Source organism: Vipera berus (assembly GCF_964194415.1).
Source record: "Vipera berus genome assembly, chromosome: 1".
Lineage (NCBI taxonomy): Eukaryota > Metazoa > Chordata > Lepidosauria > Squamata > Viperidae > Vipera > Vipera berus.
Genome location: NC_138202.1, coordinates 228373694 through 228388281, shown reverse-complemented (window position 1 = coordinate 228388281; position 14588 = coordinate 228373694). Strand labels below are relative to the sequence as shown.

At 35.1% G+C, this 14588-nt stretch overlaps 1 protein-coding gene across 2 annotated transcripts in view; it reads right to left on the bottom strand.

Annotated features, from left to right (window-relative positions):
* LOC308675621 (microcephalin-like) overlaps positions 1 to 7347 on the bottom strand; it is a 32929-nt gene extending 25582 nt beyond the window's left edge. For both annotated transcript variants that reach the window (XM_081341075.1, XM_081341076.1), the window contains exons 1-4: positions 7189 to 7347; positions 5724 to 5761; positions 3765 to 3927; positions 359 to 436 (exon numbers count right to left, since the gene is read on the bottom strand). In XM_081341075.1, the coding sequence (XP_081197201.1) occupies positions 359 to 436; positions 3765 to 3927; positions 5724 to 5743 (261 nt within the window). In that variant the 5' untranslated portion in view covers positions 5744 to 5761; positions 7189 to 7347. The remainder of the gene's footprint in view (positions 1 to 358; positions 437 to 3764; positions 3928 to 5723; positions 5762 to 7188) is intronic.
* Between the last annotated feature and the right edge of the window lie 7241 nt (positions 7348 to 14588).

Here is a 14588-nt window from a genome sequence, read left to right as displayed (position 1 = left end):
ATATTTGTATCGGTATTCTAAAGCTCAAAATACCCTTGCAATTTATAGAACTCTACATGTGAACTCAGTATAATGTATAAGATTATTGGACTGTTGTTCTTTCTTGTTCTTCTCTGTTAAAATAATACCTGTTAATGATAATTTATCAGTATTTTGGACAGATTAAAAGATCTGCTTCTATTTACTTTAGCTTAAAGGGAAACTGCTAATTAAAAGTTTGAACATCTCTTGAGGAACATTGATTTGGGATTAATTGATATACAGTTCCCTGTCAACATTTTCCATTGCTTATACTTTGATATATGACAATCACATCATTATCATATTCTGATAAATTAAAAAGCAAAATATTACTTACAGGAGCTGCAGGGAAATCCACTGACAGTTCAAATGGCTCTTCAGAAATCCAATAGCCATGTTCCAGAGACCACAAAACCTACACAGTGAACCACTGAGAATTAATAGATCTGTTCGAAATGTGTAAAGTATCCAGTAGTAAGTAGATAATTAACAACGGAATAGTTAGCATATTCAAGTTTTGCTTCATAGATCCCAGATAACTATGCTTTAGCTATACATTGTGTACAGCATTTTTTTTTTACTTTATTGAAATCTCATCAAAAGTTTACCCCACAATAGAAACAGGCTTCTAAATTTGTGGACTATACACAGTCTTAAAATAGATGTTTAAGGACATAATCAATAGTGCATGGAATTTGAATATATTTGTATGCTTGGTTCAATCAACAGCCCTTAATCACAAAGCTTTTTGGAATATATATATATGATCAGATCATGAACTTGGCCCCAGGGGCTGTGCAACACAAAGCCAAGCTTATTTGAAACTTTGACTTAGATCAAACATGTCAAACTTGCGACGTCATGTGATGTTGCGAGACGTATCAGGACTATTTTGCCATTGCCGGCAATGGGGTGGGAGAGGCCTCTGGATAACACATCCGGCTCGTGGGCTGGTAGTTTGACACCCCTGACTGAGATGAACTGAAAATAGTTGAGGAAAGTGAAAATCTTAACTTACTGGTTGATAAATCAACATGCAATGAACCACTATTCCTGTGCCATCAGACAAATTGATTAAAACCGGGATCATGTATTCAGCAGCAAGATTGTGAATACAAATGTTTTCCTTATATAGCCCAAAAGTATTCCTTATGAGGACTTTTAAGTCTTTAATCATAATGGATACATCTAGGGAGGAGATGTGATGGAAACCAGAAAATTCTCAGTGCATAGGTTGAAGTGCCGCCCACTTTTCTCACAATTTCTTTAGACAGTTGCCAACATTTATAACTGCTTGGCCTAAGATTAATTAGTCCCGGAAATTGCTAATTTGCTACAAAACAGTTCCTTCACAAAGCACAGCTGAAACAAACGATGTATGTCTCAAGAACAGTATTTCTTGTCTGAATCTGTTAATAAGTTCCAGATTCTCCACTCCCAAATCCATTCCTCAGTGGTTAGCGTATATATGCAAAATAAGAAAAACTCCAACAATTAATACTGTTCATCATTTGATCAGTGGTCAACAGGTGGTATGTTCAAAACAGTGATTTAACGTGCCAGTCCCAGAAGGAACATTACAAAGACTCTATAATAAAAGATCAAAACAAATGCAGTTTAAAACGAGTCAATGACTTTTTCCACAGGAACAAAATGACATCCTCTGTGGTTATCTACTTAAATGTGCCATTTCCTCTACTAGCCCCTCTGTAAAAAATATAGTTGAGTGTCCTCTTTCATATTTTTCACCTGTAAAAATATTTAATATTCTTATTATCTGAAGCAAAACATTGTCAAATACTTGCTGAAACTCCCTATATTTCCCATAAAATCATACTAGAATGAATGGCCCAGAAGCATTAAATATTGGATAAGAAACTGAAATATTCTGCATATAATCTTGGTATGGTGAACTGTTTATTTAGAGATATACACATATTCCTTAATTGCAGGACATCAGATGAAAAAGTATTTATAATATCTTTATAGGATTCTAAGAGATAATTTGTTTTAAAAAAACCCCGTCTTAAAATTCTTTCCTCCATCATATTTTGGGGCCAGCTGGCAGGAAAAAATGCAATTTTCCTCTCATCTTGGCTCTAATAGAAAATATATCACATTGGAATAGGTAATTTTATTCCTGGGCTTCATCACAAAATCTCTGGGATGTCTTTCCATTCCACCTGAAATTAAGGTTCACCCTTACATCACTAATATCTTGTAGCATGACTTCTCCACATTTTTATTTCAAAAGTTATCAGCTCTACATCTTGACATGGATCATGTGCCTCTAGGCCAGGGGGAGTCAAACTCACAACATCACGTGACGTGTCATGACGTATGTGACTTTTTTTCCCATTGCTGGCAATGGGGTGGGTGGGGTTTCAGCATGACGGATACAGCCCGTGGGCCGGCAGTTTGAAACCCCTGCTCTAGGCATTCACATCAGAATGGATATTAGTAATAAGAAACCAGTTAGTGAGAAAAATACTCAATTTACAGGTATTACAAATCAAACAGGCAAGGAAGCGTTGAATAGGTTAAACACCATACTATAAAAAGAAAAGAAAAAATCAGCTACAGAAAAGTTGCAATTTAAAAATTATGTAACATACAATAATGGGGAGTGTAATCAGTTGTATTTACAATCCTGGTTCAGAAGCATCTGAATCAAGATAATTTCTTTGAATATGATTACAGAAAATACAATCCATCTGTGACATCAATCCCTTGACATTAAAGGCTTTCCTGTTTCTGCAGCTGCACTTGATTCCTCTCCAGTCTGGGAAAGTGGGATATTACTGACTTCTGCTTCTATTACTTTGAAAATCAATATGTCTACTTTGAATACAAGGTTATCATTCGAGTGCCTAGGTTACTGTCTTATTTCAGTAGATATTTTGTAACAATAGCAGGAAGGCTAAATCTCATAAATACATTTCTTAAGTTAGAAGAGGGATTTTCAATGATCATACACCAAGTTGAAAATATAAACAAAAAAGGCACCCAGTTGAACATTTCAATAGCCAGTTTTGGAGCCTCCAATTTATCTGTACATTACTAATCCAAGAAACAGGTAAGGTCCAGGAAAACGTAAGCCAGCCTTTATTTTTGTTGAGAGGTTTTCTTATTTTCTCATATTTCTGGTACCTCCAGTATACTTTGGTCTGAGAGGGGGAGAACAGAAGAGCTTGAAGGATCTGTTTAGAAAATCTTTTGGATTTTAGCATTTTAACTGCAAAATTATTCTAATGTAGAGTTCTCTCTAACTTTGTTTAGACTCTATGAGTCTCAAGTTTAGAGCTGGCACCAGGAACTTTTTCGATATTTGGGGCCTGTTCTCTCCATGACTGATGACAATTATAGCATAGTTTTCCACTCTTGTGAGTCAAGAATGTGAATTTGATGAATTTGGTCCCACCTACAAGTATTCATGTGGCCAAATTCACTTTGCAAGTCTCTACCATCCACATAATGTGAAATGTGACCAAAACATTTCACACTCCTGATTTATAGGAAATATTCATCTTCAGTTTTTTAAAAAGGTGGTAATAATGTTGTGCATTTATATGCTTATTTTGCTGTAAGATTAATACTTAATAAACTTAAGCAACATTGATTAACAGCAACACTTTAATATTTCACACTGTATCTACATCTATTCATTTGCCATTAATGTCACCAGATAATGAACCTATTTTTAATGAAAAAGAAAGTCTATTGACAGTCATTGTATTACTTACCCAATCATAACAGACAATCCAGCAGCCTTGAGCAATTCCCATAAGTATATTTAAAGTCCGGCGGGGGCTCCCTGCAATTACATGACTTGTACTTTTGCATACTTCATCAGAAGTCAGAAAACCACCCAGCTTCTTCAGCACCTGCAGAGTTACTTTCTGCATTCTTTAAGAAGAAACAGAGAGTAGAATAGTAACTTAATAACTTACTACATTTCTACAGAAATGATTTATAGTTACAATATAAGCATTATAAGAGGTTTGTACAAAACATTAAAATGGCCAAAAGGTATGCTGACTTTGAGCCCACTTCATTGAAAGTAGTCTGATCTCAGCAATGAGCTATTTTCTAGCTGTGGAATGGAGTTTGGGACAGCCCTATTTGACGCTGAGATATTTCCAATGAGGTCTGAACAGATGTTTCAGGGGTCAGAATGTTCCTAGCATTGAATGTCTTGCACATCTTTACTTAAGTAAGGGTACAATAACACAGCATGGTAATTCATTGCCTCCAAGCTGAACTTATATACTTTTGAACATGAATCAAATTTGAAATTGGTGCAGAATGTAGAAGCCCACCTATTATCAAAGCCTCGGTGGAGCAGTGGGCTAATGCCTCCTTAAATAACACCAGCTGCCTGCAATTAGTGCAGGTTCGCATCCCACCAGGCTCAAGGTTGACTCAGCCTTCCATCCTTCCGAGGTAGGTAAAATGAGGACCCAGACTGTTGGGGGCAATTAAGCTGACTTTGTAATAATGCTGCTTGGGGGGGGGGAAGCCCTAATAAGCAGGCATATACATAGAATGAAGGCTATTGCTAAGTACATTGGTTTGTGCTTAAATTGTAAGCCGCCCTGAGTCTTCGGAGAAGGGCGGGATATAAATGGGATTAAAATAAAATAAATAAATAAGTATGAATTAGATCACACCAATCTTCTGAGTGCTATACTGTTTTCCAATAAGATTCTGGATCAAATTCAAAGTCCTGGTTTTAAACCATGTGGCTTGGCTCCCATGTATCTCCAAGCAGAAGCATCCTATCCATTATAACAAGGGTAGGCAACCTCAGCTCTTTTATGACTCGTGGACTTCAACTCCCAAAATTCCTGAGTCAGCAGCTCTTATCTATCCATCCCAGAAAAGAATGTTTAAGGTGCCCATTTTCATGAAGTATATTGAGGGTGGTGGTGGTCTCTGTGATAAATGTCTCTCTGGAGGGAATAGCAACCTCCAGTGGTTCAGTTGGCCTCCATTTTGCTCCCATGGAAAAGCCATAACAAGTGTTGAGAGAACATGTGGGATCTGATGGTGACTACTGGAACAGGACAGCAGGATGGTAGGTGCTGTTATTAATTTGATATTTGAATTGTTTTTTTAAAATCTCTGAATTTATAAGTTATAAATTATAACTTATCATTTATATAAATTGGTCTTATTCCATACTGCAATTTGAAGCACAGTTAATAGGGAACAGCACATAGTGAATGCAGTTCTGACTAAGCATGCATTCTTTCATCATACAGCAAACAGATTGTAACAAAATTGTTTCCTAACTCTGTGCTAACAGAATCCATATTTAAAAGTACCATACTTTTGCTACAGTCCAATCTAATTTACTCATTCCTCTTACATAAAAATGATTTAAGTAATTAAAATTATTATGATGTGTTTTAAGACATTTAGAAAATGTATATTATATATCCAAAGCTAATTTGAATCCTAGGGATTGAAGTCTATATATGTCTACATTTTTTCTGATTGTAGCATACAAATATAAACTATTAATGGAAGTGTTGTTTCCCAAATGTTACCATAGGCCTGCATTAGAAGCCACATTGGCTCAGATTTTAGGAAACTGAAATCCAAACATTGAAGGATACTAGACAAAGAAGGCAGTTTTATGAACTAGAGATATGAAAATATGTGTAGATAGAAACATAATCACAATACCTGGTACTTACTCAGGGGACATGCTTGTCATGACTAATGTTCTCAAAGGCTAAAGATTTAAAGAAAGAAGGAAAAATAAATCAACATGTTTGTTTGCCCTTAACAATGTCCAATTCTGATGAATATCTAAATCATACAAAGATTAAAGCTTTTTTCATACATCTCAACATTTAGGAAGTGAAGCTTCTTGTCATACACACACCTGCATGAAGGAGCCCTGTGCACACATGTAGGGTTTCTTCATGTATGGGATTCCTGAGTGGTCCTCAGTTCTCAGCTGCAAAGTTAGAGAGGGTACCACTGTACATCTCTCAGCGCGGACCATGAAAAATTAGCACTTATATGATCCTTGAACATATTTTTTCAACATTCAATGGGGAAGAAAGAATGCAGTGGAAACACTGTATTAAAAAGTGGTGTACAGGTCACCTGAGCAAAAGACTATTCCTAGAAAACAGCTTTGGTGGTCTAGTACTTTTAATCTATAGCTACCTAAGTTAATTCAACATGAGGTTGCCAGTATTGTATTTTAACTGCAAATATTTGTCTCCATAATTTACAGAAAAGATTCACCCATTCTAAGTGAATATTCTAAATGGATCAAATAGAATCGGCTTTCTGAAATTTGTAAAGCTCTTTCCCCATATATGAAGCACATTTATTTTATTATTATAAAATGTTGGGCTGTATTTTCAGTATCTAGACTGCTGAAAAGCTGTACAGAACAATTCAGCACATACAAACTATAGGCATCTCTTCAATAACAGCAATTCTTCCAACTACTAATAAACAAATACAATGTTCTACCTAAACACATTGCTTAGATTTTGACCATGTGGAAAGGTCTGTATAGTAAATAAACAGACCAATTGATAGACATTGAGAAGAATAAATCCAGGTACTAGGTGAAATGTCTTGTGACAGACGCTTCTTAAAAACTTGCTGCTCATCAGTTTAATGAATTTTTGCTTCCATGAATTAGAAAGGGGAATGTGTGGATGGGTAAAAGGCAATCTTAAGTTTAGCTGCAAATCCTCCTGCTATTATATCAGGTGGCTGGTAATGGCTCTGAATGCTCCAATACTTGAATTAAAGAAAAATAAAATGATTATAAAGTATAGGAACCATTTCATGGTTGTAGCATGGCACACTGTGTTCTGCCAAATCAAATGTTGATTTTACCAAATCCAGAAAACTTCAATTTTAAGAATATGTAATAAAATGCTGCAGACTTCAGTGTAGCTTGTCCAGTCGATCATATTTTCCCTCTGGATAGATTAGCTATTCAGTGGTTTGCTATGATTCTGTGTCCACTAAACATTACATTTTCTGGTCTCCCCTTAGGATTCTCACCTAGTTCTGCAGACTGTAGAGTTCCCCAGACCTGACACAAAAAGACATCACTGAACCTGGGAAAAGGAAGAAATGAAAGGCACTTCTTTCTACTGGTCTTATAGCCATGATATACCAACTCACCTTTTTAATTCTCCTAGTAATCTTTAATTTCCTATCAGGTTCATTCACATGGTTCCCCAAAAGTTCACAAGCAGCATTTTTGGCATCACTCGTTGAAAATTTGGCATTATCTAAAAACCAGATCCATTCAGAGTTAATTCTAACCTATACTATGAAAAATGTAAATGCTGTTAATGTATTAGCACAATCGTAGTTCTGCATTTTTCCTGTATATTTTTCATAATGATCCTTGGTTTTTGTGTTTTCTCTACATTTTATGGCTTCTCTAAAAAGGACTAATTGCAGTTCTAAGTAAACATTTTAAAAATCATTTTAGTCTTTCAAAAACTCACCTTTCATATTGATTTTTCGCAATTCCTAATTTGAATTAAAAAATTGAACGCAGTACAGTATTTGCTTTTATTTATTTTTATGGCAGGCAAACCAGCCGAGTTTCCCACAGCTTGCACCAAGGTTAGTCTTGCAGCCCATTACCTCTTCACAACTTTTCATGGCAGAACTTTGTTAGATTTTCATTCTGCAACTTTATATTACTAGAAGCAAACAGCAGTGGTGGACAAAATATTTTAAAGTTGAAATGTTTACAGTTTACAGTTCAAAACAACTATTTAGATCTTTCTAGAAATGTTTCTGTTCATTTCAAACCAAATCTAATTCATAGTAAGCTCTTATACTTCAGAACATTTCCAGAATTGTTGGAACAGCTTCACAACCCAAGATTGAAACTGCTACACACCTCTATAAAAACACTCCAATTTCATATACTTCACATGTGTTATTTGAATTCTAAAATGTCTGCTCTTAAATTCAGCCTTAGTAACAGATGCATTCATACTTGGTTGCTCTGTATCTTCAGGCCACATTCAATCTTATTTCCACCTACTAACGATAAAACATAATTATTACAACATGTAACATGACAGTAGCCTGAGCTTTATGGAATATATAATGAAGTCTTTGGCTGAATGGGAAAAACTGTGAACATCAAATTTCCTGATATAAGATCTCTTGGCACAAAAAAAGAGGTGTGTGCCCTAATATACCATGAAGTAAGAAAATTCACTCTATTCTAGCTATACTGTATACAGCTATACTATATACAATACTGTAGTATTGTAAATATACTATTGATACCTATGAATACCATTCTCTGAACAACTTTTCTACTCAAAATATATTAAGCATTTCTATAACTACCCTTTTAGGTTTGTAAGGAAATGGGAGAGAAAAAAAATTCTTACATTGTACATGATATTCTAAGATTATGATCGTATAAATAAAGGTATCACGGCTAGTGAAAACAGTATCAGTAGTATGGTATTTTCTAGACGTGATTTGGCCACATTAACTTTTATTTTAGAATTGCTTTCCCAAACTCCAAGTGCATGTTGACTTTTAATAAAAATATAAACAAGCTTCAAACACTAAGTATACTTCACTTCTACAAGAAATCTCTTTTACAGTATAAAGAGGTCATATAAAGACATTTGTTGTTGTTGTTAGCTGCGAAGTCGTGTCCGACCCATCGCGACCCTATGGACAACATTCCTCCAGGCCTTCCTGTCTTCTACCATCTTCTGGAGTCCATTTAAGCTCACACCTACTGCTTCAGTGACTCCATCCAGCCACCTCATTCTCTGTCGTCCCCTTCTTCTATTGCCCTCGATCTTTCCCAGCATTAGGCTCTTCTCCAGTGAGTCCTTCCTTCTCATTAGGTGGCCAAAGTATTTGAGTTTTAGCTTCAGGATCTGGCCTTCTAAAGAGCAGTCAGGATTGATCTCCTCTAGGACTGACCGGTTTGATCGCCTTGCGGTCCAAGGGACTCGCAGGAGTCTTCTCCAGCACCATAGTTCAAAGGCCTCAATTCTTTGGCGCTCAGCCTTTCTTATGGTCCAACTTTCACTGCCATACATTGCAACTGGGAAGACCATAGCCTTGACTATACGCACTTTTGTTGACAGGGTGATGTCTCTGCTTTTTAGTGTGCTGTCTAGATTTGCCATGGCTTTCCTCCCCAGGAGCAAGCGTCTTTTAATTTCTTGGCTACAGTCCCCATCTGCAGTGATCTTGGAGCCCAGGAAAACAAAATCTGTCACTACCTCCATTTCTTCCCCATCTATTTGCCCATATAAAGACATAGCTGTTCATAAAGTGCTAAGTTGCATCTGGGAACTGGGGTACTTCAAATTCTAGCCAGTATTTGACATATAACACTGTGCCAAAAAGGAAATGCATTATTAATTCTTCTATAGGACTTGGGCATTTGTAATATGAAAATACATGGAAAAACACGTCTCCAATGCTGATCACTGTAAAATTTGCCAGGTAAGTCTCTTACAATCAACCCTGTTAACGAGAATATTTAATTCTCACATAATCTGGTGAACTGATACCAGTGCAATGATGAGAAATAAATTAAGTGATTTAGAGTCTTACTATTGCCATTCAAAAAGACGATTAGATTAGTAATGAAAAACTTAAGATTCCAGCAGGCTCACAAATCATGTACAGATGTACATATTCATTCTAGTTTACTGAATTTGATCTTACATAGACTAAAAAGTACACGTTCAGCAAATAATGCTACATGTGGAGTAATTAAATGGCGTATCATAAAAACAGCAGTACTTCTCTCCCAATGTATGATGCATTTTTTAAAATATTGAGAGCTGTCAAGGAAAACAAATCTATAACATAATTGGAACTAAAATTTTAGCTTCAGTGATTATATAACCCATTGCCCTGGATTTGCTGGTAAAAAAGACAGCATGTACATACTCTTATAGCAGGGGTCCCCAGCCCCTGGTCCATGAACCAGTACTGGTCCGTGGCATGCCATCAACCAGTTTGCACAAACAAGCAAAGCCCCATCCATGGGATACAGGCAGCACACAAAACCACACACTCTCCGGTCTGCAGAAAAACCTTTCTCCATGGAACCGGTCCCTGGTGGCCTAAAGGTTAGGGACCTCTGCTCTATAGTACAATAATGCCTGTTCAGATAAACAAATTTCCCAACTATACTTTTATTAATTCAAACTATTTAGGTAGCATTACACCTAAATTATATTTTATATCCAAATAAATATTTACAAAATATTGGTAAGAAATTTATACGAGTTAAAATATTGGTGCTCCTGGTAAGGAAAGAATCTGTATTTTGGGTAAGGCTGAATATTAAACACATGTACTAACCATTATGCAAAAAATAATTCAGAAGAATTGCTTTACAATTTGCACAAGACAGCACCTCTCTGTTACTTATTACAGAGCTACAGTATGTCTCCCCTCCCACCCCAAGGTTTCTATATAGCCTAAAAGAAAGATATGGCGGCTTTAACAACTGGATATAGATACTATGCTTGTGAGACGTCTGAACTTCCTAATTTTGTTTGAAATATGAGCATAAGTAATTTATCTTACATATGAGATTCAATGCAGTCGTAATGTGTATATCGGATCAAATATTAAATATACAGAATGGAGCTGCCACTCCTGGTTCTGTGTATACAGTTCAATGTAAAAAGTTGGGTGTCCACAATTTCTCTAGAATGATATGTGAGGAGAACCCGAGGCCAATGTTTATTACATTAAACTAAGAAATTTCATTTAAAACAAATACTATAATCCTGAAGGATTATTAATTCCTGTACTGACCAGAATCAATGTATTATTTTCATAACTGAAGGTTTCAGTCAATGTACCTTATAGATTTCCATTAACAGATGAACTAACCAAGTTGTAATTTCCAGATGTAAATCATATTTGAATTCAGACTAACCCTTGATTTTAGATATAAAAGAACCTAGCTAACTGAAGACTCATATAATCCAATCGGTACTTATTAACTGATCTGTGTCAAGATCCTGAGTTTAATTTAGTTTGAATAAACATGCACAGAATTAGACTATAACATTACAAATTGCTGTAGTCCTTGGCTTAGTTAGGTGGAAACATTACAGTACACTAAATTTTACAGTCCGTGGAAGGCTAAGCAATCAAGTACATAAGCATAGTGAAGAGCTTTCTTTTTTTTTGAAGGAATATCACCAAGTAGATATATATGAAAGCAATTTCAGCAGAATTTTTACCAGACTCCAAGAATCTTCCTGAAAGCTGACATCACAAATCAATTAAGTTTCTTATCTCTTACTTAGACAAAGGTTCTATATGAAATGAATTCTCAAAAAGCAGAGAATGCTACAGAATAAAGCTATCATTTTATAACAGCGAACCTACTTTACTAGTTAATTCCTGCAGAGAATCATGAACATTCAATATGTAATTATATTTTTAAACTGAATTAAAAGAATACAGTAATTCTTTTCAGTAGAGCCTTCATATATTTTTATTGAAAACTATTTAAAATGTAGTTATTTCACTTTCTGAAGATCAAATAAGACTTCTCCATGGTTAGTGCTTTATACATCTGTACACAGACATGTTTCTTGAAATTAAGGCACTGTATGCATCAGCAAAAGAACATTCAGTTATACTTAGGAAGCCAAACATGTTATTCTCATAATTCATTTAACATCTGTTAAAAATACTCAGACATTAAACCTGTAATTCTTGTACATAATAACCTATTTCTAGCACTTTGTAGATTTTATAGAATGAATCTTTTTAATATGTATTTTAAGATACAGAAATAATATATGCTTTCTAGACAGCAGCATTACTATTGTACAAAATCACATCAGGTATGTTTTCCAGTAATAAAAACCTCATTGAGTCTATAGACATATTAAATCTATATTGCCTGTTTCAGTGGTTTTCAGGAATAAAATAACAATGTTCACAAATTTCCAGTGTTCTCATTTTTGAGATTCTTAGACAGGATTTTAAGAATTTAAAACGACAATTTCTAAGTTTCATTCGTTCAGCAAAATGTTCACAAAACTTAAATATAGACTTCTTTATATGAATTGTCCTTCCTTTAGAGCTGTAAATTTTCAAACTATAATTTTTGGGAATTTCCAGTTAGCTTCCTGGTTGCAGTAAAACAATTTTGTTATACTGCATTTTAAACAGGTACTTCAAAATTCTTATTAACACTGCTAAAAACTGACTACACAGGGAACCAACCTGAAATTATATGGATGGAATACTAAGTATTCAATAATATTCTGTCATCAGATATATATAACAACTTTTCACGACTTTGTCCTTCTGTATATTTAAACTATCTTTAACATAGAATATTTCTTTACATATTTTTATGCATAGAAAATTTCCTCTTTTTAAATGAGATTCCAAAAATACCTCTGTGCTCAATTACATTTTAGAGTGAAGGTTTTCAAACATTTAAAATAATTCTGGGTGTTATTTTGCTGGACGATTATCTTTCAATAACAACTTACCAGCTGCAGAACTGATTGTGATCTGTCCCCGAATGTTGGAATTTAAAAAACAGTCTGACGTTTCTACTATGTTTTCATTTTCACCATTTGATGTACAATTTACACCTGTTTTTCTCCTTTGAAGAGGGGTAGATCGGCTGGCCTCACTAACTGCATCCTCAGTAATATCAGTCACTCTTTTCCTCTTTCTGTTGTAACTTGCACTTATTGGACTAGAATGTTGCAACATACCTTCTAATTTGCTTCTGGGAGAATTATGCATAATTTCCTTATCATTTTGTAACTTTTGCTGACATGGAAGAAGGCTGGCTCTTATTTTATTTTTAGTAAAATTAGAAGATGAAAAACAATCTTCAAAAGAAGAATCTTGATCTTTAGCAGACTTAACCGGAGTAAGCAATGTAAGCAAGAAATTATTCTGAGGTTCTTTATCCTGTGATATAGAAGCCTTCAGTTTAAGGCTTGATTTCCTTCTATATTGTCGTTGTTTGCGAAGAGAAGAATTTTTAGTCATTACTGGAGTATCAATTAGATTAATTAAAGAAAAGTCATTCTCAGAACTATTGCTGCTGGTATTTTCAGTAAGTTCACAATGGACCAGATTTTCGGCAGAAACTGTATGGTCTACATTTTTCACCTGAGGAAGGGGATTATCAGCAATAGCTAAAAACCAGTCAATACCATCTTTGCATTCTGGGGTTGAAGGCATATCCATTATTGACTTTTTGAAAGGGAAATCACATCCTTTGTCATTAAGTAGAATTGAATTTTTATGGAAACCTTTACCACTCAATTGCTTTAAGCTTGTATGTTGAGAGTCTCTTGGGGAATCAGAAGAGGTATATAATTCAGCTCTGGAAACATCCATCACATTTTCAGTATTAGCTAAACAGTTGCCTGATTTTTTCCCAAGGGTCTCGGTTTCAGGACATCCAACCAAATTGGCAAAACTTGAATTTGAAAGGTGATTACTCTCAAGTTCTGTAATCAGAAACAGTTCATTATTGAAAAGTACACATTTTTTTAAAATGAATATGAATAAAAAAAACTAGAGTAAGATGAAACATTGAAATGGACTAACAGCAAAAAGAAGGGAAATGGCTATGCGTACATATACAGGTAACTGGGAACAGAACATCCCCCGAAATAGTTCTACAAGCTTCCAAAAACACAATTGCTTCACTGATTTGAAGAGGGGTTATTCAAACACTCCAGCATTCTTTGTGAAATGCCCTTTGCAAATATTTTGTTCAGTCAGTAAAAACAAGATTGTCACATTTGATGCTACTTGTCCAAAGACCAAATCTGCTCTTCTGTAATACTTTGGCTATTCTCAAGTGGAACTTAAGGGACCCATAGTTAACGTCCACCACTTCTGTGGAGCATTAGTGGATGAATTCATTATTGTACATTCATTGTTTTTTCTACAAAAAATAAAATATTTCTATGTAGCAGTGTATCTTTGTTTGAAATAAGCCTAATTAGGCCTGAATTAGTTTTGTTTGAATATCAAATATATATAGTTACATTTAATTAAAGACAAGGGATAATGACAATGGATGATACCAAGGAGTTCAGGCATAATGAATTGAATCATTTATGTAATTGTTTTTAAAAAATGGGATAGCTGGGACTCTTCCCCAAGATGGCTGCTAAATGGTAGGAACTTTTCTTTTTCCTTCCAATGATCTGTTGATTTTGCTATCAAAGTTGGTTCTTTGGCAGTGTTGCTCCCTGGATTCAAATGGGAGTCCTTAGGAGTGCTTCAAGATTGCTTTTGGATGGCCATGGAGCCACCTGGGAAGGGGAGTCTTGAAGATTCCAGTTCCCTTGGGGGCGGTTGGAAGGTCACCGATTATTCATCTTCCTCTTGGCAGTTCTGTTTTTTAAAAACATGCTTGGGTTTTAACTTAACTTTATGAAGCTTTTGTTTAAACTTGCTTTCTGTTTTTTAAAACTTGACCAGCAGGTTGAATGCCGAATTATTTTAATTCCCTGCTGGACTTTATTTGTTCTTCTTTTTTCCTTTTCCCTTTG